Below are 24,692 nucleotides of genomic sequence, written 5' to 3' on the forward strand. Positions count from 1 at the left end.
CTCTTGAAGCTGTGAAAAAATCAAACTTATAAGCTAACGCAAAAAGCTACAGCCGTTTATGATACATTTTTCGCGTATTTCTACATTTTCAAGGGAATTAATACCTACCGGGTTAGTTCCCGTGAATACAGAGTCTTGAAAGGACATGTGCAAAAATGTATGAACTAAAACACAGAATCGACAGGAATGAAATGTGTACCGATGTATTGATAATCTATCTATCTATATATATATAAAAATGAAACCCGTTTCGCGTTGTCACGGCATCACATGTGAACGGCTGAACCGATTTCGATAATTCTTTTTTTAATTATATTCCTTGAAGTACGAGGATGGTTCTTATGAATAGAAAACGTAAATATGTACCACGGGCGAAGGCGGGGGCGGACCGCTAGTCTATATATAATATAATAAAGCTAAAGCGATTACCCTGAAATCGTTATAGTATAGGAGCTAGGAGCAAAATAAAATAAGTAAGAAATTCGTTTAAAAAATTGTAAAAGTGATACAACATTATTACGACGTCATATTAAGACACAACCTGATGTAAACTTATTTTTTAATTTTTTAAACGAATTTTTACTTATTTAATTTTGCTCCAGCTCCTATACTATAACGATTTCAGGGGTACCGCTCTTGCTACATTATATTATATTTAATTATCAATCCATTTGTACACATTTTATTCCTTTCGATTCTGGGTAGTTTTTTGGACATCTCCTTTGATAAAAAGCAACGTCTTACAGTACAGAGAAGGGAAAAATTGCAAGAACATCAAAGTTACCACATAATATAATAAAAGTATAGGTTTTTCAGAGCTCTCGGTGCGCGAGTCCGACTCACACTTGGCCGGTTTTTGATTTTACTCCATTTCTATATAATATACAATAGTAATATAATTATCTTTAAATTACAAATAATATTAAGTGTAAATTTTATTTACATAATAGATTTTTCTTACTTTTAACAAATTCATTAATATTTCACATTTCTTTATATTTATCTATACATATAATAAAATTGAAGAAAAGTCAAACCAGTACATTGAATATATTTTTAAAAGAATAATTGAGGCGTAATATTCAATCTACTATCAATATAGAAGCCAAAATTTTTTTAGAATTTTTGTATGTATGTATGTCCGGGCTAAACTCAAAAAGTACTGCACGGATTTACTTCAAATTTGGTACAGAGATAGCATGAGAGCTGAGAAAGAACATAGGATAGGTTTTATCCCGGAAATACCACGAGAACGGGAAATATGCGGATTTTTCTTTTATCACGCAGGCGAAACCGCGGGCGGAAATCTAAGCTATGTTGTAAAGTTTGAAATAAACTTATTTGACTACGCGGACGAAGCCGCTGGCAGAAAGCTAGTTTGAAATAAATCAGTCTTTCCTCATACAATTCCGTTTCTCCAATACAATGATGTTTTTCAAAGCGCTCGCTATAACGAACCTCATTTCATGGAACTTATTCACACTCAACCTATATAAGAACTTTTGTCCGTTCGTCAATTCCAATGTTAGGATTATTTGCGTATCTCTGTGTATGATTTCCTTGCTTCTTTCTGAATTCGCGTTCTCTTTGCGTATGTTCGTTTGGCTGAAATAAAAATAATGTACTTAAGTATATAAAAAAGATATTAAAATATGTTTAATACTCAAAACATGTTGTCTATACTAATATATCTTAATCTTTATATATAAAATTCTCGTGTCACAATGTTAGTCTGCATACTCCTCCGAAACGGGTGGACCGATTTTCATGAAATTTTCTGTGCATATCAGGTAAGTCTGAGAATCAGCCAACATCTATTTTTCATATGTACCACGGGCGAAGCCGGGGCGGACCGCTAGTATATGTATATAAATCTCGTGTCACAATGGTCAATGTTTGTCCTCAATGGACTCCTAAACCACTTAACCGATTATAATAAAATTCGCACACCATGTGCAGTTCGATCCAACTTGAGAGATAGGATAGTTTAAACATGTAGGTACCACGGGCGAAGCCGGGGCGGACCGCTAGTAATATTATAAAACTTGTTTGAAGGCGCTAATCTCAGGAACTACTGGTCCGATTTGAAAAATTATTTCGGTGTTAGATAGCCCATTTATCGAGGAAGGCTATAGGCTATAGATTATCACGCTAAGACAAACAGAAGCGGAGCAATGCGGTTTTACCGCGGAGCACAGCTAGTCCATACCATAAAAATAAACCGACAAATATGTTGCTAAGCGTCAACCTCGAGAACGGCTCGACTAATCTAGCTAATTTTATTCAACGTTTGTAGTAACCAAAATCTTCAAATCGGAAATTATTGAGATCAAAAATGACTCGAAAATCGTTATTTTTTTCAATTATTCACATTAAATTTCAGGCTAACTACAAACAAATATTTTTGCGCTACAAACCTCTAGGACCATTTATTAGTCACTAGCTTTCCACCCGCGGCTTTGCCCGCGCAGTCAAAGAAAAACTCGTATAGTTCCCGTTCCCGTGGGATTTCCGGGATAAAACCTATCCTATGTCCCGGGATAAAAAGTAGCCTATGTCCTTTCTCGGGCATCAAAATATCTCTAAACCAAATTTCATGCAAATTGGTTCAATAGTTAAGGCGTGATTGAGTAACAGACAGACAGACAGAGTTACTTTCGCATTTATAATATTAGTATGGATTTTTTAACGTTTGTATTTTACCTGGTACAAAAACCCCTGAGCAGATGTCTATGAAATTTTGTACAGAGATAGATTATAATCTGAATTGGCACATAAGCTAGTATTATTACACAGGTAAAGCTGACTGCTTGACTAACCGGTTGGCTTGGTTGGTAGTGGCCCTGCCTTCCAAGCCAGAGGTCGTGGGTTCGATTCCCACCCGGGGCAAATATTTGTGTGATGAACATAGATGTTTGCTCTGTGTCTGGGCGTTAATTATCTATATAAGTATTTATTTAAAAAATTATATATCTGGTTTCCATAACACAAGCGAAAGCTTAGTATGGGATCAGATCGTGCCGTGTGTGAAAATTGTCCTGATATATTTATTTATTTAAAGCTGGGTTGCTTAACTAGTATTTACCTTAGAGACAGGTCTATTTTCCACTGCAAGCTTGCTATACCAGGCTTTATTCTCAAATGCCTTTGTATATTATTGTATATTTTATCCATACATAATAGGGTTGTTAGTTCGCTCACACATTCTGGGGTGAATCTGAAAAAAAAAATTATTTATTACAATTATTATTTAAATAACACTTTATTGTGCAATAAACCAGGTACATAAAATAACAATTTACAATAAACAAAAGCACAAAGGTCGGCCTTATAACTATACAGTGATTTCTGCCAGGCAACCATGGGGAGAAGGCAAAGAAGCGATAATTAAATTATTTGTGAAAATTAATAAAATAATGAAAGTTACATTGTGTTTTCTTGATGAATACAATATATGATGAAGCATTAAATTGTGTTTATTTATACATCAAATAACCTTTCACTTTTTTATTTAACTAGCATTCCGCCCGCGGCTTCGCCCGCTTTCTCTAAAAACTAATAAATTATATACTAAAACCTTCCTCTTGAATCACTCTATCTATTAAAAACAAACCGCATCAAAATCCGTTGTGTAGTTTTAAAATTTAAGCATACATAGGGACATAGGGACAGAGAAAGCGACTTTGTTTTATAATATGTAGTGATATTATAATATGCTGTTTCTGCAACTGTATGAGCGTATACGCATTATGCGGGTAGCCGCATTGCGGTTAGCCGTCCGGCTGACCGCAAGCATAATTATGTACGTAACCGCAGACCGCACAGTGCGCATAGAAATGAATATTACGTACATAATTGTGCTTGCGGTCAGCCGGACGGCTACCCGCAATGCGGCTACCCGCATAGTGCGTCTACGCTCTATGACATAGGCCTATTTTTCCATATCTACTTTAGCAACATAAAGTGTTATATTATTATTTAACCGTTTAGAATAATATAATCATGCAATACAATTAGCTTTAAAATAAATAATTTTTTCATATTGAGAAATTTTAGAACTACAGTAGACCCGCACTATTCCGATAATCGTATTGCAAGGCCTTGTCCAGGTATAGGGTACTAGCTGTGTCCTGCGGTTTCACCCGCATTGTTCCGCTCCTGTTGGTCTTAGCGTAATGATATATAGCCTATAGCGTTCCTCGATAAATGGGCTATCTTACACCGAAAGAATTTACCAAATCGGACCAGTAGTTCCCGAGATTAGCGCGTTCAAACAAACAAACTCTTTAGCTTTATAATATTAGTATAGATAGAGACCCCCCTATAGGCTGAATGTTTTTACTCAAGAGTACCTTGTAATTTGACAAATTTTGAACCTAGTGCTAGGATAAGATGGTTTAGTAAGGCCTGTTTCATGTTACATTGTGTATTTTGGAATTAAAACAATATCTTTGAGTAGAGCACAATAACGCTGGCACATTTTTATTGTGTACTGTTAAATCATGCATGAACAATGTAAAAATTGTTAAAAATATAGGGATTCAGCATTTATACACATGTCGGATTACAGGGGGCGACGGATAGGCTAGAGGCCAGTGTAATGCGGGTCTAATGTACTTTAGATACAAAAGGGCTGTTGTTTCATCTCCAAGTGAAACTATAGAGTTCTTATAATGACTAAAATGTTACAAAATACTCACTTAAGTCCCTCCAGAAACATCTGCATATCCTCCTCGCTCCACGGCTCTTTATTCGCCGATCTAAGTCGTGAGACATGTCGCACCACGGACCGTACCGCTGAGAATTTATCCGCGTTCATGAGGCTCGCCATTCGGCTGTCCGGATTACCTTCTAGCTCTTTGAGGGCCACTGAAATTGTATTGAATAGATTTATGATAAATAGAGTAAAAAAAACATGCAATAAGCTTAAACTTATTGTATTGTAATAAATAAGTGCTCGGAGGCCCAGCAGTGGGTAATTCACCACTATTGTTAGCTAGTACTTTGCCGCAAACGGCAAAACACAAGTATGCGGTTCACTAAATAGTCTTATAATTAAATTACTAGCAACTTACACAAAACAAAAGGTTTTAATTCCTTCTTCTGTATTTCCGGCGTGACGAAGGATACAGTTGTCCATTGCGCTGGATTTTCCGTCAATAATTCTGTCTGTTGGGACATCATTCAAAGAACAAAATAAATCAGAAAATAAAAATGAACTCTATTTCAAATAATTTTTCAGATTTCACTGCAAGATTGAAATTTGAAGGTACACAAAAGTCAAAACAAATTCCATAAAACCATAGACCACAGAGTAATGTACTCTATGGTTTGAAATCATACCATAGACAAGAAACGAAAATAAAGATGTACACTGACGCCACGACAATACCATATTTTTTCTCAATGTTCTAACAAGCAGTATTTTCCTATTTATATCTTTCAAACTTAGAGTATATATTACAGTAGTATAGAGCGCGTGTATTGCACTAATTGCTTAGTCATTAGTGCACATCGTAGGCAGATGAGCTAAAGATACTATAATTGAGTATTTGAATGAAAATTTTTTTTGTGATAAATGGAAAGATTATATATTAGTTTTATAACAAAACTGTTTTTATTTTTATTTTTTTTGCAATAATTCAAAAGTTATTTCAAAATAAAAATTAGTCTTTGAATCCAGTACCGAAGACACGCCGACAACTCGCGAAGCGTCACCCGAGCGCGTGTGACGTCATAATGTTAGTTTTCACTCATTGCAGTTGATAGAAAAATAAATATAGTTTGAAAAACTAAACAGGATAATAAGATAAATGCATGAAATTATTGTTTTGTTACCGGGTTTTTATAAGTATACAAAATTTAAATTAAATCCGTCGGTTTATAGTGGGTCTAAATCTAATCGAAAGGAGAATTGGTTACTTACAAACATATGTTTTAAGCCATGGTTTTAAGCTGATCCTGGCGATCCTTATCAGTATAAAAGGATAAAATTTGTGATATTATTGTATTGTCATCGGACCTTGATAAGTGTTCAAAATTTGTGGGTCAAAATCGGGTCGAAACTTCGAAAGGAGTCGGTTATATACAAACATACAGGTGAAGCTAATAAAAGCGTGTTAATAATAAATACAGTGTTTTGATCTATTTAATTTTGTTGTCATTATTAAATTACATATTAATTATATTAATTGTTAATTATATTAATTGTTAATTATATTATTTAAATTTATATTAAAAATGGCGAACCTCAAAAGTTATCGTTTTGTACCATTTTGTACGAATACTACAAAGGCAACTCCTGACAAAAATCGGTGATCATAAATATATCAACATCAAGAATATTATTTTCGTAACTAACTAACTACTAATTCGGAACCAACAAACAAATCGCATCTTAGCAATAAATTTTCAATATTATTGTCTAGTCACGTGTAATAGCCGTAAACGCTATGTACTTAATAGCTATAACATTATGACGTCACAACTATGGTGACCAGTCATGGCGCGTTTGTAGTCACGTGATTCTAATTTAAATTTCATCAATTTTTAATTGCTTGTAATTAACGGAAAAAAATCATTTTTGAAGTTATTTTCATTAAATATCAATATTATTGATAATAAAGTTTCAAAATACATAAAAAAAATCAATAATTTTTTTTTATTCAAATACTCAATTATATAGATGTGTGTGTGACCAATAGGGATGGGTAGGTATCAATTGCGTGTTGAGGTATCGATAAGTTATGTAAATAATTAATATGTATCATAAGTAAATTTTATGTTCATTATGTTATTAAAGGAGAAATGTATGAATAAAATATAGATATGTAGTCCGTTTTCTTATGGGAAAAGGTATACATTTTTGAGTAAAGCAATGCCATTTGGCACGAATGTTGTACTCGTCCACCTAAGCCCAAATCGCCTGGTAGCCAGTTTCTACTACCCGGCAGAAGGGAGGGAGGGGGGGTTATAGAACAGAGCGCCCGGCGCTCGGAAAAAAAATTCTGGCGGATTCATTTGGCCCTTTGAGTCGAGTTTGGTGTCGTTATCAGGTAACTAGATGATGCCCAATTCATTCCCCATACCAGTTTTTTAGGGTTCCGTAGCAAAATATGTCACAATCTTTAAAATAATAAAGTTTTGGCAGTGGCAAAATCCAAACAAACCAGTATATCTTTATATTTTTGTATGAAACTTGGTTTATATAAAAATACTGTCTGAAAGGCCATTTCATGCAAATTATAAAAACATTAACATGTAACATATATCTTACCATTTTCAATGTGAAATAAATTATAGAAAGTACAGGAACGTTCGTCAGCGCAGCGTAGGGGATGGCTAATAGACCCGAAAAATAAGCAATAACATAAAACAAAAACCAGTCAAGTGCGAGTCTGACTCGCCCATCGAGTGTTTCGTACTTATTTGTCCTATACCATGTTATCTTGTCTGGTAGGACCTGGTTAACTGATACACACACACTTTCGTCTTTATAATATTAGTGTGATTTTTAATCATCTTTAAATTATAAATGAAGTCAGGTAACATTGTTAAAAATAAAGATATATAATAATAGAACGTTTTTGTATTAATAATCATGACAACCACCTCCACAATTAGGTACATAATTCGGTACATTTGAGCTGGCGTATAAAACACTTCAATCTGGAATTGCAAGATTTCACGCACCGACATCTTGTCAATTCAAAGCTTCTCTTTTCTTTTTATTTCAGATGGGCAAGGAATATTTTGATTTTTTTAGGTCCCTAAATATATACAGCCTATAACTGCCCTTAAGGTGTGTTGTTTAAGAGCAGCTTCTGTGGGAGGCAAATTTTCGATTTGCCTGTCCGTTTTTGTGAAAAATTTGTTTGCGACCCTCATTTACTGTCACAGCGGGGTACAATGTGAAAAACAAACATGTACTTATAATAATTATAATATAAAAAAATATAAGTTCTGGATAAGAGTATCCTTAAAATATCGTGACCGTCCTTACCTATATCATGCATTGTAATCACAAACTTTTCAATTTCACTGTCTGCATATTTGCCACTGTAAAGTGCTTCAAATCCTCGTGTGACATTCGGATATGCCTTCCATACCTCAAATGCATGTGTACCTATAGTTCTTTTAGACCTTCTAGCTTTGGAACACACGATATAGTAGTAGTAGCCAAAATAATGTTAAGAACAGTCGGATATGGCTAGTACAGAATATCATGTATTCCAAGCTAGAAGGTCTAAAAGAACTATAGGTACACATGCATTTGAGGTATGGAAGGCAAATCCGAATGTCACACGAGGATTTGAAGCACTTTACAGTGGCAAATATGCAGACAGTGAAATTGAAAAGTTTGTGATTACAATGCATGATATAGGTAAGGACGGTCACGATATTTTAAGGATACTCTTATCCAGAACTTATATTTTTTTATATTATAATTATTATAAGTACATGTTTGTTTTTCACATTGTACCCCGCTGTGACAGTAAATGAGGGTCGCAAACAAATTTTTCACAAAAACGGACAGGCAAATCGAAAATTTGCCTCCCACAGAAGCTGCTCTTAAACAACACACCTTAAGGGCAGTTATAGGCTGTATATATTTAGGGACCTAAAAAAATCAAAATATTCCTTGCCCATCTGAAATAAAAAGAAAAGAGAAGCTTTGAATTGACAAGATGTCGGTGCGTGAAATCTTGCAATTCCAGATTGAAGTGTTTTATACGCCAGCTCAAATGTACCGAATTATGTACCTAATTGTGGAGGTGGTTGTCATGATTATTAATACAAAAACGTTCTATTATTATATATCTTTATTTTTAACAATGTTACCTGACTTCATTTATAATTTAAAGATGATTAAAAATCACACTAATATTATAAAGACGAAAGTGTGTGTGTATCAGTTAACCAGGTCCTACCAGACAAGATAACATGGTATAGGACAAATAAGTACGAAACACTCGATGGGCGAGTCAGACTCGCACTTGACTGGTTTTTGTTTTATGTTATTGCTTATTTTTCGGGTCTATTAGCCATCCCCTACGCTGCGCTGACGAACGTTCCTGTACTTTCTATAATTTATTTCACATTGAAAATGGTAAGATATATGTTACATGTTAATGTTTTTATAATTTGCATGAAATGGCCTTTCAGACAGTATTTTTTTATAAACCAAGTTTCATACAAAAATATAAAGATATACTGGTTTGTTTGGATTTTGCCACTGCCAAAACTTTATTATTTTAAAGATTGTGACATATTTTGCTATGGAACCCTAAAAAACTGGTATGGGGAATGAATTGGGCATCATCTAGTTACCTGATAACGACACCAAACTCGACTCAAAGGGCCAAATGAATCCGCCAGAATTTTTTTTCCGAGCGCCGGGCGCTCTGTTCTATAACCCCCCCTCCCTCCCTTCTGCCGGGGAGTAGACACTGGCTACCAGGCGATTTGGGCATAGGTGGACGAGTACAACATTCGAACCAAATTTCATTGCTTTACTCAAAAATGTATACCTTTCCATACAAGCATGCCCATAAGAAAACGGACTAATGTAATTTTACATTTGCTTACCAACTGAATAAAGTGTGTTTATTCCATTTGAATATTTCCTGTATTAATAATTATTATAAAGTAAATTATTATAAGTACTTTAAAAAAATATGTTTAATTAGAATATCAGAAAAACGTGTGGACTTACTTACTTTAAATAATAAAGTTAATAAAATAAAAGATCAGGTTTAGTGCATTTTTTAAAATAATAAATCAAACAATATTAAGTAATAATGTTTTAAAAATGTTAAATAAAAATAAGAAATAATTAATAATTTAAAATGATAATATAATAAATAATATTAATATTTTTTTTTTATTTAATTTTATCCATTCTACTATAAAATGTTCAAAATAAATTTAGCGGTTCAAAAAATATACAGTAACATTACATACTTTACATTTACACTATAATACATTCGCATTCATAATATTAGAAAGTCTATCATAAAAACACCCCACAAAATTTATAATACATTTTTAAAATAGTTTTTAAAGTTAAATAAATAATTTGTTAAAATATAGTTCTTCTAGTACCTAAACTTTATATCGAAGGTCACATCACTATGATCACGTGGTGGCAGTGAGGTGCGCGAGCGAGCCTGCGCGTGTCCGCCTCCCACCTCCCCTTCACCCCCGCGATGCTAGATTTATTTTCATAAAAATAAGTATAACAATCGACTTCGGACTTAGTGATGAAATGTGATACTGGATTTCAATTTTGTGTATAGTATCGTTTTTGCAAGATAGAACTGCACATTTCACCATGTTTATTCGTAAATATGAAAAAAATTCCTGAGCAACGCACTTCGACAGCACTCAACCACGACTACGAGCGCTCGCAGCGGGAACGTCGTGTTGTTCTCACTTGGTTGTTCGCACTCTATAGATACTATATATACTCTAAACTTTCAAATTAAACAGACAAGACATAAATAAATATAGCATTATTCGAACTCTATATGCATTATTCTTAAAGGTCGTGGATATTTAATTAATGGTAATCTGTGAACAGACAAATTGTGGACTGTATTTACTATTTTATCTGTGGCACGCATTTGTAATTTATGATTTGTGCAAAATCGGCGTCTGAAGCTGAAACGTGTTGTTAAATATCAAAATATTTTCTATTTTACGTGAAATAATCTCTTTTGTGTAACCAAAACATAATTTACTATTGTAATCAATCTAAATTATATACTTTGAATAAGACAACCAACATTATGGCGACCGTACAAGCAAAACAATGGCCGGTGAGACCGGGTATTCAGCATCAAAATAGTCAAAACGCAGCCAGTCTGACTCTAAATAGATCGATTAATCTATATCCCTTGACTAATTATACGTTTGGAACAAAAGAACCTCTTTTTGAAAAGGATGCTTCAGTTCCAGCGAGATTTCAAAGGATGCGTGAGGAATTTTCCAAGATTGGCATGAGGAGGTAAGCAAATGTATTATAATTGTTGTGCCTCGTGACTACACTTCGTAAATCCACGAGAATATTCACTTTTTGCATTATTTGATTATTTAGTGCATGATTCGTGAAACAAAAGTGGCCAATTTGAACTGAGAACTTGTTTCATGTTTTTTTTTTATTCCAAATTTAAACTTGGTAATTTGGTGCCGTATTTTACAAGCCTCATGAACAGACAGACTTCCTATTTATATAATCTCCAACACAAACTATCTTCAGAAGCACTTTTTTATCACAAAAAAACTATAAATCAGCAATAATTGCTGTATTAAGTCATCTATCGTCAGTCTATCATCTTACCAAAAAACATTGAGGTATTATTAGTATGTAGTAGGTACTAGGTACATAGTAACTCAATGCCAAACAATGATCAAGTTAGATCATTAGGTATTGCTTATATTATAGCTTCACTTCACTAGGTACATAGTATAAAACAAAGTTGCTTTCATCTGTTTGTCTATATGCTTAGATCTTTTAAATTACTAAACATATTTAATGGAGTTCTTTTAATAGATAGTTATTCAGCTGTATTACAGGTTTAGTGTATAATATGTTACGATTTATACAATGCAGATGAGACATGGGCGGAATGGTAGTTTTTAAATGAAATAAGTGAAGTCCCATGTAGTGGGGTAAGGGGCAGATGCATTATACATCTGTTTCACTGATCGATTTTCTTTAGGGACAAGTAGGTGACCAGCCTTCTGTGTCCTGCCAGACCGAGACTTGTTTTTTTTCTTTTGTCTCCACCGGGAATCAAACCCCTTGGTGTTACGCTCACGCATCAACCACTGTACCATGGAGGCGGTCAAGTTAAATGAAATATTAATATTTTAATGCCTTTTTCTTGCAGATCGGTAGAGGGTGTTTTATTAGTACATGAGCATGGTCTCCCGCATGTCTTGTTATTACAACTCGGAACTGCATTCTTCAAGTTGCCTGGCGGAGAACTCAATCCAGGAGAGGTGATTTTTACATTTATTTCTAAAGTTACTTTCTCTTTCCCTATGTCCTTATGTATGTTTAAATATTTTAAAACTATGCAACAGATTTTGATGCGGTTTTTATCATTTTGCGGTTGCGTAGTTTTAAAGATTTAAGTATACATACATACAAGCACGCTTTAAGCTAGTTTATACTATATTGATATTAATTTGTTATATTACAGGATGAAATAGAAGGTCTAAAACGATTGCTAACTGAGACCCTCGGTCGACAAGATGGCGTGAAACAAGATTGGCTCATAGAAGACACTATTGGTGAGTAATTTCTTTTTATTTACCTAATAGAATCATATTTTTGGCTATGTAAAAGTTTTAATATAGATTTGTATTTGATATTTCAGTTTTATGGTATTAAAATCCCTACTATAATATTATAAATGCGAAAGTAACCCCTCGTTTTCACCAAAGTATAATACATGTATTTTACAAATTTGATGCAATGTTTTCGTTTCTCAGACATATGTGTAAAACATGTCGTATACAAAATTTGATACATGTAGGATAACTTATATGAAACTTGTTGGTTGAAAACTTCTAGTTGCCTACATGTTTATGATCTCTTGTTTTTGTTGTAGCAATACTTGTAGAATTCGAGACAAATTCAGTCGTACCTACTTTTATAATTTCTATTAATAAAAAAAACTTTTGTGAGATGTGTGTATGTTGAAAACTTTATCCAACAAACATGGATAAAGTTTAAAACATGTTTGTTACTAGTATTATACAGAAATTGCAATAAAATAAACAATACTTATCTAAACCATGACTGTATTTTGTAGGTGAGAACGCTATCAATGGATCAGACAAATTCTAACATGTCACAGACTTCAGTGTAAACGCAAATGTGTTTTATACTTGTTGGCTACAAAGTGTGAACGAAAGAATGTTTGAGACAGTCTCAATACACGTATAAACCAAATAATTATGTTTTGAAAAGTATTCTACAAGTTTTGTATCAAACTAGTATTTAACTTGTTTCTTAGTGAAAACGAGGGGTTACTCTGTCTGTCTGTCTGTTATGCTTTACCGCTTAAACCTCTCAATCGATTTTGATGAAATTTGGCACAGACAATCTTTAGACCCTGAGAAAGAACATAGGCTGCCTTTTATTGCATGTTTCCCGTTCCCGTGGGATTTCCGGGATAAAACCTATCCTATGTGTTAATCCAAGTTACCCTCTATATGTGTGCTAAATTTCATTGTAATCGGTTCTATAGTATTTGCGTGAAAGAGTAACAAACACACACACACACCCACATCCTCACAAACTTTCGCATTTATAATATTGGTAGGATTTGATTGCTATAAAACTACTACATACAATTTCTTTGTAGGCAACTGGTGGCGACCGAACTTCGAACCACCCCAATATCCATACATACCGCCGCACATAACAAAACCGAAAGAGCACAAACGCCTGTTCCTTGTTCAGTTGCAAGATAGAGCTCTATTTGCTGTGCCAAAGAATTACAAATTGGTTGCGGCACCTCTGTTTGAATTGTATGACAATGCCCAAGGGTATGGGCCTATAATATCGTCGCTGTCGCAGAGTCTGTGTAGATTCAACTTTGTTTACATGTAAATTTTTGTTTAGATGGTGTGAAAATGGTTGTGTTATTGATTTTTTTTGTTAATGGAGGTTTAAATACAGTTTTTTTAATGGTAGAGTAACTATAACCGGGTCTATAACATATTAAAACTGTTGTCTAAAAGTTTTATGGAAAAACATGTTTTAGCGATAAATCATAGATAAGGACAAGTTTAGAAAGCTGTACTGAAGTTAAACCATGACTTGGTTTAAAACAGGCTTATATTTTAGTTTGTGTAATAAGACTGTTTTAGCTAAAGATGTAATTATATCTAGTATATGTAAAGGAAGTTATTGGAAAGAATTTGCTTTTAAGGGCTGATTTTTTCAATCCTTGGTTAAAACTTATTCGTCGAATAATGTTTAAAACTACCATTTTAAAAACGTATTCTAATTGCCCGTATTTGACAGTTTACGTGACATTTTAATATTATCGTGTAATACTTTATTGGACGGATAAGTTTTATCCAAGCATTGAAAAATCGGCCCTAAATTGTGTTTGTTTTTGTTAAAATTTTCTATTGCTAGGGAACCGTAAAATTGGTAAAAACTTAGTCATCTTGCATATAAATATAAAAAAAAAAATCAATAACATAAGATTTTTCACATTTCGATCTTAATATATATTTGTGAGTGGCAATACTGGTGATTTTAAATATAAAACAAGTATTTTAAATCGAAAAAAAAAAATTAAGTACTAAGGTATATTCGGTATCGAATGCATTTTTTTGCTGGTAACACTTACATTTTGCGAGTAAGTATTTAAATAATTTCGAGTGTTGCCACAGTGTGAATTATCTCATGATGGACGATTGTAAAATTAGTTATTAAGTAATACTGACGTAATACGAACAGAAAAAAAACATGGGTTTTATTTATTGTACCTCAAGCAAGAAGATTGTCCTAGTTTTAAGTAACGGTAAGACTGAATGTGACTACATTTTTTATCTGTGATATTTGACAGTTTGTGTTTATCTGTGATTTTTGACATTTTGTCAAATGATGAGCAAAAAAAAAATGTTTTTTCGATGTCAGTCGAAACGTTTTTTGTATCTGTCAATTTTTATTTTATTTTTTTTATCTGTGATTCGAGACGTGTGTGTTGTATAAAATTATATTACACATGTTATGTAAAATATTGGTGTATATGAGATTGGGTACTGTTTATGTAAATAATGTGTATATTTTTGTTACACGTATACAGTATTAGCCATTAGGAATAATCTATTCTTTTCTAGTCATCAGCGTATTTTTAAAATAATACTTTAAAACCAAAATTACTTTTAAGCAGAAATACAATAGATATTAACAACAAATGTATGTTAGGAACTGTTTTTACAATATGGGTTATTATAATAATTGTATTATGACGCTTTTAAATCTTGATGTAATTCTGTAAGGACAATTAATGTTCATTAGGGTTCCGTACCTCAAAAGGAAAAAACGGAACCCTTATAGGATCACTTTGTTGTCCGTCCGTCCGTCTGTCAAGACCCTTTTTCTCAGGAACGCGTGGAAGTATGAAGCTGAAATTTATATCAATTACTCAGGTCTACTGTCCCTTGAAGCTGTGATGAAAATCAAACTTCTAAGCCAACGCAATCAAAAGATACAGCCGTTTATGCCGCAAATTTTCGACACTTGCAAGGGAATCAAAACCTACAGGGTGCTTCCCGTGAACTCAGAATCTTGAAATTTGGTACGAAGCAACGTCTTATAGCATAGATAAAGGAAAAATTACGAAAACCATAAATTTTTAGTTACATCACATAATATATTTTTTTTAATAATTTTAAACTTATTTGTACGGAACCCTCGGTGCGCGAGTCCAACTCGCACTTGGCCGGTTTTTTTTTTTAACCGACTTCAAGATTTTCCTTGAATAGTAAAATAGAGAAACATTAGAATATGGCAATTGTAAAACACTTTGCAAATCAAATGTGGCTGTTACAAATATTGGGTCTTCGTTGGCTTTTATCTTGTCTGTGGCTTTTGCTTCCTCACATTCGGTTTTTCTTATAAGATGTAACGAATAATCAATTCCATGTCACCCTTTACTTCTGAACTGGCTTCTTTGTACTTGGAACAAGTAGCACACAAGTCCTTTGGTCTAAAGAAGGATAAGTTATAATTGTTACAAAATATGCGCCTGGTATGTACATTGCTTTACAGGTGTTTCATTCCTTTCCACACAAAATGATTGATATGACATTTTAAGAATAGATAGGCCACTTTCAAGGTATAATTTTTGACTTTTTTTCCTAACATAATTTTTGACTTTTTTTCCTATGACTTTCCATTACATTATATTTTTCAAAAACTTTTGAATATATCCAACCATTTCTTGTAGCAGCATATTTTGTGCCCTCATACGTGAAGAATATATGGGATCAATGTATGTCCCACAATACGTTGTGGGACATACATTGATCCCATATATTCTTGCCACGGCAATTTATCACTAGCTGCGTTGACAGTGAACAAAACAGTGTTCCAGCGGAAGTTATTGTTCTTGTACTTGTGAATTGCTGAAACGAAAATTCATTAGCCCCATATACGCAATTACCCCGGTTGACCTTTAGACATTGAAGGATACGGATCTTTAGACGTTGAAGGATTTGAATTTATTAATTTCGAAATATTAGGTGGAAAGTTTTCTTTGTTTTTTATTAACTTGTGTGCATCAATTTCCCCTATAATTAGATTTGCATCAGTATCACTCAGGTTTATAAGAAAATCATCGCGATTTACAGCGGAATTATTTTCGCTAGCCTCAACTTTTTCTTCTAGATTAACATCATCAATACACAATATTTGCAAATCATCTTTCATCTCAGTGCCAAGAATTGGTAACTCATTAAACTTTAACAATAACCTTTTGTTATATGCAGCTCATTATTTTTAGATTTCTGGTTAAAATGAGTATTTACATATATGTTTCTGGATCATAACAATAACAGGATTTCTTGTTACAGAAACAGCTGAGGATGCTATGTTGAATTTCATCATTACCATGTACAGAAATCACTTCATGAATACTCATAGTCCCTTTTATAGTTTTAATGCCAGTAGGTATAATTTTATCTCGTTGATTTCGGTTTCAGATACGTAAAAAAAACTTTTACAGCTTTTACAAAAGATTCCAACGTCAAGTACACATCAGTAGCGTTTGTTATATCTTTTCCATAGGCGTTTTGCCTATCGACAGCCCGCTTAACAACCCCTCCAATAGCACCAGCCACACCCTTACCGAGCCCACTTTCAAAAAATGACCACGAAATATCAAACTTGTAAAAAAATGAAAAATTTGAGAAAAAAGTTATTTTTCTGCCGGTATTCCGAATGATTTATCGTCATTTCCTCAAAAAGGTGGAGTGCGTCCGCTACGCTATTGCTGAAAATTTTACCATCTGATTTGATCTTCATGTTTCGGCGCCTGATTTTATAAGCTTCGTGTTCTCTCTTCTTTAGATATCTTGTTAGCGACAAGTGCATGACAGGTGTTGTCGTCAATCCGCAGTAAATTTGGCTGCATTCAAATAAGCAACTGACCAAAACAGCCTCTAGATTCTGTAAATTTGGCTGCATTCAAATAGGCAACTGACCGAAACAGCCTCTAGATTCAGGAAATTTGGCTGCATTCAAATAGGCAACTGACCGAAACAGCCTCTAGATTCAGTAAATTTGGCTGCATTCAAATTAGCAACTGACCAAAACAGCTTCTTGATTTACTGTTGAAAAGATTAAAAGATTCTACATGGGTGCCCTTCTCTTTTACTATTTTTTTTTTATCTTGGCTTGGCTCGCCTTAAAGATAGGTTCGACCCCCTGGTGTTTTTTTTATAGATAACGACTGGTTGGGTTTCAGCCAGTAATACTTGTTTCCTATTTGCAAAGGCAGGATTGCATTACAATGATGCGCTTAAAAACTCAAGAAAATGGTAGTTGCTTGACAATCGTTGGCAAAAATCATTTAAATAAGCAACTGACCAAAACAGCAATTGGACTTATTGTTGAAAAGACTGAGAGATTCTACATGGGTGCACTTTTCTTTTCCTTATTTTCTTTAAATATCTTGTTAGCGACATATGATACAATCCAGTTTTTTGTCTGTCGAGTTTGTTGCTCGACAATATTTTTCATCACAATTTTCCGTGAGATTTTCATCTCCTAGTTACTCATCAACTTTTTGTACGTTGATTTCGTCTACTATGTTGGGAAAATTCTTTGCAACGTTTAAAGTTGATCCAAGCACTGTAAATCTTTGGAAATACTGCTTTGCTTGAATTGATTACATTATTTGAAGGAATGATTGTATTCCAGGTTTCAAACTCACGTCTACGGATATGCGATTGATTTCAGAGGTCACATTTACGCCTCTTTCAGGAACAAAAAGTTGGCAGTGGATTTGGATCAAATGCAAGTGGGGTTTTCAAATAATTTCCTTTCATATAACAACTTAAAAGGCACGTATACATTTCGGAAATGTCTTTGAATGCTGTGTCGACTGTTGTGTAATCTCCTTGAAATACGGTGTTTAGTTTGTTGACAATTTGCAATATACACTTTGAATGGCAAACATACTGAAAAGCCGTCATGCTGGTAGTATATGTCTCTTAAATAAATTACTGTTACATCTTCCAGCATGTTATTCACCACAGTATGTAATAAGTTTAGGTATGATTGACTGTCTGGCCGGCCTTCGATGAAATAAGGGCCCACTAAATAATTATTTAAAACACCTGCCCATACATTAGCAAAACCTGTGTTGGTCTGAATCTTTCAATAAGTTATTTTGTTAGAATATCAGCAATTCCAATGAGTTCACTTTGTTCTGTAGAAGAATAACAGTGTTATTCAACTCGCGAACACAGATTTCTAAGCTTTTGTGAGACATATTCGCAGATATCGAATTTAGAATACGGAGTGCAACGGTACACCAAATTGTTTATTTTAGAAACAAAACACACGCGTAACGGAAAATTCAAAAATCGAACGTTCGAATGTTTCTATCTTCGCTCGCTAACGATTACAAACACACGTGCATCCTCTTTGAACGCTTCCACGAAACTGAGACTGACTTTATACCTTCTTCTGTTCTGCAAGTCTTCCTCAATGACCATACTTTCTCATCATATACTGCTTTTTCTGCTTCTTGAACATTTTCGTATCCTGATACCAATACCCAGGTTACCTACACTCCTACACTCCTCTTCTTTTTAATAGATGGTTCTTCCGTTTCAGATTCAGTTTCGGAACAATAAACGGGAATATCATCTTGATTTTCTATATCAAGTCGTAATTGTTCTGGTTCCATACTAAAATACTTGATATATTCAACAATAACAAAAACTAACTATTTGTTTAATACTATTCCTTAATTAAAACAAAAGATCCCATAGTACGAGATCCGGCTGCAGGATCAGTGCGTTCATCGGTTTTTTGCTGAAAACCGATTTTTTTTATGTATATTTATAATTAGGAGAATATATATCGACTAGGTTGCCAGTCAAAATTTGGCCGCAAGCATGTTTAATTAAAATTTTTCTAATCGATTTCTGGGAAAAAAATTCGTTCACTTGTTTTTTGAATAAAATGTAGTCTACATCACGTCAAATGATATAAAAATTCTAAAAAATCACGGTTGCCGCTTTTCACCTGGCCGCAACATCTTGGCAGCCTGGTGCAAACAGGTATGATTTCGATTTATTTTTACGTTCATAACGCACGTCCCAGGCGCGGCCGTACCACGAGCTACATTCTTCGACGAATTAGAAACTCGCTTGCGTCTCACTGTTACCCATTCATTGTTAGTACCGATGCTCGCATTAGTATCAGAGGCATCGGTCGCTTGCGAGACGAGGTTCGAGTCGTACGCCGTACCTGTAGTAGGGGCTGGCTCGACGTCACTCGGTATCGCGTGCAGTGGCGGTGGGGCGGGCGCTGAGATGGGCGACATGTACCTCGCTGTTCGCACCTTAGGCTTGCTTGCAGAAGGGACAGAAGAATCAGCACGAAGTCTCGTCTGACGTACAGGACGCTGCTTCGTTGTACCCGCATCAGGCTCGCACATTTGACCGGCTGATCCGAGAAGTACCTTCGTATTTACATTTTGATGTGTTTGCAGGAGATTTTTCAATAAGTTATTTTGTTCGAATATCAGCAATTCAGCAATCAACAATTCACTTTGTTCTGTAGAAGAATAACAGTGTTATTCAACTCGCGAACACAGATTTCTAAGCTTTTGTGAGACATATTCGCAGATATCGAATTTAGAATACGGAGTGCAACGGTACACCAAATTGTTTATTTTAGAAACAAAGCACACGCGTAACGGAAAATTCAAAAATCGAAAGTTCGAATGTTTCGATCTTCGCTCGCTAACGATTACAAACACACGTGCATCCTCTTTGAACGCTTCCACGAAACTGAGACTGACTTTATACCTTCTTCTGTTCTGCAAGTCTTCCTCCATTTTCAGTAAAATAAATATAAGTCTTAGAAGTAATGTTTTACGAAATGCATTATTTGTTCTTCAATTATAATTATTTCAGTAACATAAAAGTTGTACAAAACCGTTTTAAATGGGTAAACGGTACTAGGATGCATACTAAATATTTTGTGTAACATTCAGGAATATTTGGTGCACGATCAGTATTTTTGAGTGATGAATGATGATAAAATAGTTATTGTTACAATAGAATATTTGCAGCGCACTACGATAAAAAAGTGTTATATTTTGGTGTTAATTTGGAATTTGTTTGATGTAACATATTTTGTTGGCCGAGTAGTTTAATTATAGTAAAACAATTAAACGGGCTTAAGATCAATATTTTAGAAATGCATACATAGATGTACCTTTAGATTTTTTGTGAACACAAAAATATTATCCTTTCCCAACTACATATTATGAAATCAGATGCATTCGATTGAATACTTTGAGACACTGGTGATGCATGGTACTGCGATGTAAAATAGCCTTGTGATTGTGCCACATTTTTTGGTTGATGCAGGAGACCATTCATTTCGATTCTTTATATTTTGTAATAAATTCAAGACGCCTGATTGAAATTCTAATGTTTGATTATCGTTTAGCGTTGCCAATGATGGAAGAAGACTTTTGAAGAAAAACAAATTACGGTCTTCTTTCATTTCTTCTTTCTTCTTGCAATCCATTTGATAATCTATAAACTCACTCATTTTCTTATCAAACACGTTTAAATTCTGCCTCGATGGTCTACTTTTTTTTCTTTTCGAACCCCCTACTACATTTTAATTATTATTATCTTGTTGATTTTAATTTGTAGCATCTTGATTATTTGCGGCATCTTCTTCACCAAATAAATTGTCCTAAGCCATTGCACTGTCACGGGTAACATCTGATGTAACTGTTATAGATTTTGCTGATTTTTCCACTAAAGATCCTTGAAGCAAATTATCGTACAATTCTGGTTTTAAACGTTTTCCTTTAAATATGACCATAGGTGGTGATGGGTTTTAGGCAGGAAAAAGTAAAGATTGATAAATAAACTTGAGATACTTTATTAGACGATATGCGTAGTACAAAGGGTAAAGGCGGAAGAGAAAAATTATATAATGACAGATAGATATTTGACATACACACTTTTTTATATAAGTAAACTCCTTTCACCAACAGGTGGTATGGCTGTGCCAAGAGTATTAACACATCCTGCGATGGAAACGCTTTCAGTATGTTCAGACGCCTGCAAATGAACCCTTTTAGCCACCTTTTTGGCCCAAACACTTTGCTGGTGGCGGATAGTGAGCCGGCATCCTTTCTCATCCATATTATATATTTTCTCAGGATGCTCATATAAGTCAAATTTATCGTAGATGTCTCTTAGTTTTTAAAATGGTCATAAACAATAAATTTATTAAGCTTTTGGGCCCTAGCTGGGTTCATGAATTGCGCTTTTCTTACGGATATTTATTAGTGTCTTTTCATGAACGCTTTGAAGCAGTCTTTAGCCTGCGTGTTTGCCCTCATCATTAAAATTGTGTTTTGTATTATTTTGCTCACAATATTTATAAACTAATCGACGCAATATTCTTGGTGTCACAGGCAAGCCCATTTCAGAATACCAGATTATCATTTGCACATGTTGAGCTTCCTCTTCATCATTTAATATACCTTTACGTCCCAAACTTTTCTCTAAACTGCCAGACTGCAGATGATTTCTGATTGTTCTTCTAGGAATCTTATATCTCTCTGCAGCCTTATACGTACTCAACATTCCTCTTTGTACTGCTCTAACAGCTGTCTTCTGACCACAATGCCCGTTTGGGAGGCATCGTGACCGTAAGCACTGAAAACAATGATAAATAAATTGAAAATGTATATCTACGTACATACTACCCACCAAAAAAAATTCAAAAACACGCTCCTACTTATATAGCAGTTTAAAAAAGTTTGAGTATAATAAGGCCTACAGTAAAATTTTATTGGCCTTATTATCCGGCAACCACGCGGTTACAGAAAAAAATAAAATTACTCCCCCCATGAATTTATTATTGTCCACTTGTGGTTTGAATGGACGTGACATATGTTTAGATGGAACTCTAGGCAAGGCAGTATATGGGTCATAATCAAATTCGGGATTCAAAAATGAAAAAAAAGGTCATATTTGTTTGGTTTTGAATCAGCATTTATTTTGTAGACATATAAAATAATCATAATAAAAACACTATTAGAGATCAAAACTTTGATTTGTATGAATTATTCATTATTTTAATTTATAACTGTCCACAGCAAAGACTATAAAATCAACAGAAAGGACAATTTAAGTTGTACTTTGTCTTAAAAATGATAAAATAAAAAATCGTTTTTTCTTTAAATTACAATAAAATTACAATCTGGCTGTGTGAATAACACAGCCAGATTGTTGTTCTTCATATGAAAAAATGTAATAAAAACCAACGATCTTGTCGTTTTAAAAAATATTGAATTAATCCACAGAAGGGATTTATTTTCGGTTGACTTTAATCAATTAATATAATTTGTCAAGCAAACTAAACTTAAAATAATGGAACTTGAAAATATTAAGATTGTAAAAACAGAGGGTTACTATATATTTAAGACCTCACATGCGTCATTTGTAAAACGTTAGAATAATAATTATATTTTTTTACTAGCTGACCCGGCAGACTCCGTACTGCCTCATCGATAAATAAAAGACCTAATCTTTTGTATAAAATGATTTTAAAACAAACAAATCGAATCCGTATTTGATAAAAAAGCATTTATTGAATAAAGCATGAAGTTTTATTATTATTTTCGATACATCATGTTGCTTACTTACAAAACAGAGGTTTCCTGAAATACTGGCTATTTATAAGGTTTAAATTTGATATTCACAGACACACACTGTTCAAATACAGTCTGTTTATTAATTTAAAGCTTTCTCATAAACTATATTTTTTGTTTTGTTTTGTGGTGCGTAAATAAACAAAGAAGACAGTTTTCCGACGCGCGAACACGCGACGTATAATTGTACTACATGCGCGTAACAGGGAAACTCCAAGTTGATTCTACAAACTTCTAACGACTGTCCTTACGATTTATTTATGGTCATCGCAAAGGCCAGACGTGCTGGAAATTGTAAGCGTTTAAAATCGAATGGCAAGTCCGTTGGAATCATCGGTATCCGCGGGATCAAGACATCCTCTCCTTTGTATTTTCCTTTTATGATTGTCGCCTCAATGACGTTATTCATCAGTCTTTTCACAGCCAGTCTTGTTCCATTGCATAGTCGAGGTTGATTAATGTTACGCAGCATGATGACAACTGATCCTACTTTTAATTGCAAATTGTGAGGTGGTAATCCAGGCAATTCCAGTGAATTTAAAAACTCAGTGGGATAGTTGACTACGTCATCCTGGTTCATTACGGTGTCGACTGATTTGAAGGAAACCAACTGTCCTGGAAGAAAATTCTGAATGGTCGCATTAAGATCCTCGACATCTTTATTTTTCGGTGCTAATATTGCTCGTTCACCCAGCCAATTATGGTTATTGAACTTTTGCGCTATATCTGGGAAAACTCGCTGAATAAGCTCCACTTTTGAGTCTGTGATGTGACAGAAATCTGTAGGTAATATAATGAATCCGGTCGAGGTGTCCACTGCAACTTTATTATTTCCAATGTCTAACAACTGCTTCGCAAACACATTTGCAGTTTCATCTTGTTGCAAAAATACTCGCATGTTTGTTGTTAAGTGGAGTGTCTTTACGTACTGCCACAAATTTGATGATTTTAGACATGCATTTAGTTCATCAGCAGCAGTTGATCGGGGAATAACTGGAAGAGTCTGACGAAAATCACCTAACAACAGAATCATAGCCGGTAGCCCCACCAAAAATATTTTGGTTGTCACGAAGATCTTTCAACGTTCTGTCCAGTGCCTCCAGTGACCTCTTATGGGCCATTGTGCATTCATCCCAAACAATCAATTTGCATACCTGTAGGATCTTAGCCATTGCGCTATTTTTGGCGATGTTGCAAATTGGAGTTTCGGTGATTTGCATGTTTAGTGGTAATTTCAAGGCAGAATGTGCAGTTCGCCCGCCTTCTAGCAGAGTCGCAGCTATTCCAGATGAAGCCATCGCTAGAGCAACATCATTTCGCGATCTGATCCTCGCCAAAAGCAATGAAATTAAAAACGTTTTTCCGGTTCCTCCGGGAGCATCAAGGAAATAAATTCCACCAGATCCACTGTTCACAGCTTCTATCAAAGTGTCGTACGCAATTCTTTGTTGTTGATTTAATTGTGGAAAATTTGTACGAACTATTTCGGCCAATGCTTCAATGTCGTACTGATGTTCCCTTTGCAACTCGTGGTTTAATGCATTGTGCATATGACGATTAGGTGCTGTCATTCCCAAACACGACAATACTTTATTTGCCATCAATAAACACAATATTATGATTTGAGGACTTTACCGGCAATTATTCGAATTTTTCTCACCTTTTAAACCTTCCCTAGACCTCCACGAATAATTCAAGACTAAGATAAGATAAGATAAGTCCGTTCAGCAGTTC

The 24,692-nt window shown here is 34.4% G+C and overlaps 3 protein-coding genes across 3 annotated transcripts; 1 reads left to right on the plus strand and 2 right to left on the minus strand.

The window, feature by feature from the left end:
• Positions 1–819: 819 nt before the first annotated feature.
• LOC149895388 (uncharacterized) lies at positions 820–5,304 on the minus strand. The gene is made up of 4 exons (XM_090119049.1): positions 5,076–5,304; positions 4,701–4,869; positions 3,086–3,217; positions 820–1,605 (listed from the first exon to the last, which is right to left on the minus strand). The coding sequence occupies exons 1-4, from the start codon at positions 5,182–5,184 to the stop codon at positions 1,389–1,391; spliced, it is 627 nt and encodes a 208-aa protein (XP_089975175.1). The 5' UTR covers positions 5,185–5,304; the 3' UTR covers positions 820–1,388.
• A 5,322-nt stretch (positions 5,305–10,626) lies between these two features.
• Positions 10,627–14,630, plus strand: Cpsf5 (cleavage and polyadenylation specificity factor subunit 5). The gene is made up of 4 exons (XM_090119068.1): positions 10,627–11,008; positions 11,895–12,006; positions 12,210–12,300; positions 13,380–14,630. Exons 1-4 carry the CDS (start codon positions 10,791–10,793, stop codon positions 13,625–13,627), a joined length of 669 nt encoding a protein of 222 aa, XP_089975194.1. The 5' UTR covers positions 10,627–10,790; the 3' UTR covers positions 13,628–14,630.
• An 8,575-nt stretch (positions 14,631–23,205) lies between these two features.
• LOC149895390 (uncharacterized) lies at positions 23,206–23,856 on the minus strand. Its single transcript, XM_090118769.1, has one exon. The coding sequence runs from the start codon at positions 23,854–23,856 to the stop codon at positions 23,206–23,208; it is 651 nt and encodes a 216-aa protein (XP_089974895.1).
• Between the last annotated feature and the right edge of the window lie 836 nt (positions 23,857–24,692).

The sequence above is a fragment of the Colias eurytheme genome, chromosome 31, assembly GCF_061535395.1.
Source record: "Colias eurytheme isolate Ceu_HAF_F1 chromosome 31, ilColEury1 Martin Lab GWU primary, whole genome shotgun sequence".
In the NCBI taxonomy this organism is placed as follows: domain Eukaryota; kingdom Metazoa; phylum Arthropoda; class Insecta; order Lepidoptera; family Pieridae; genus Colias; species Colias eurytheme.

Coding starts and splice junctions, on each gene's coding strand:
- LOC149895388 (XM_090119049.1), bottom strand. CDS start 5,184: ATGATGTCCCAACAGACAGAATTATTGACGGAAAATCCAGCGCAATGG. Junction 4,870..5,075: donor ATTAAAACCTTTTGTTTTGT/GTAAGTTGCTAG, acceptor ATACAATTTCAG/TGGCCCTCAAAGAGCTAGAA. Junction 1,606..3,085: donor AAAATAGACCTGTCTCTAAG/GTAAATACTAGT, acceptor TTTTTATTTCAG/CCAAACGAACATACGCAAAG.
- Cpsf5 (XM_090119068.1), top strand. CDS start 10,791: ATGGCGACCGTACAAGCAAAACAATGGCCGGTGAGACCGGGTATTCAG. Junction 12,007..12,209: donor GAGAACTCAATCCAGGAGAG/GTGATTTTTACA, acceptor GTTATATTACAG/GATGAAATAGAAGGTCTAAA. Junction 12,301..13,379: donor GCTCATAGAAGACACTATTG/GTGAGTAATTTC, acceptor ATTTCTTTGTAG/GCAACTGGTGGCGACCGAAC.
- LOC149895390 (XM_090118769.1), bottom strand. CDS start 23,856: ATGCGAGTATTTTTGCAACAAGATGAAACTGCAAATGTGTTTGCGAAG.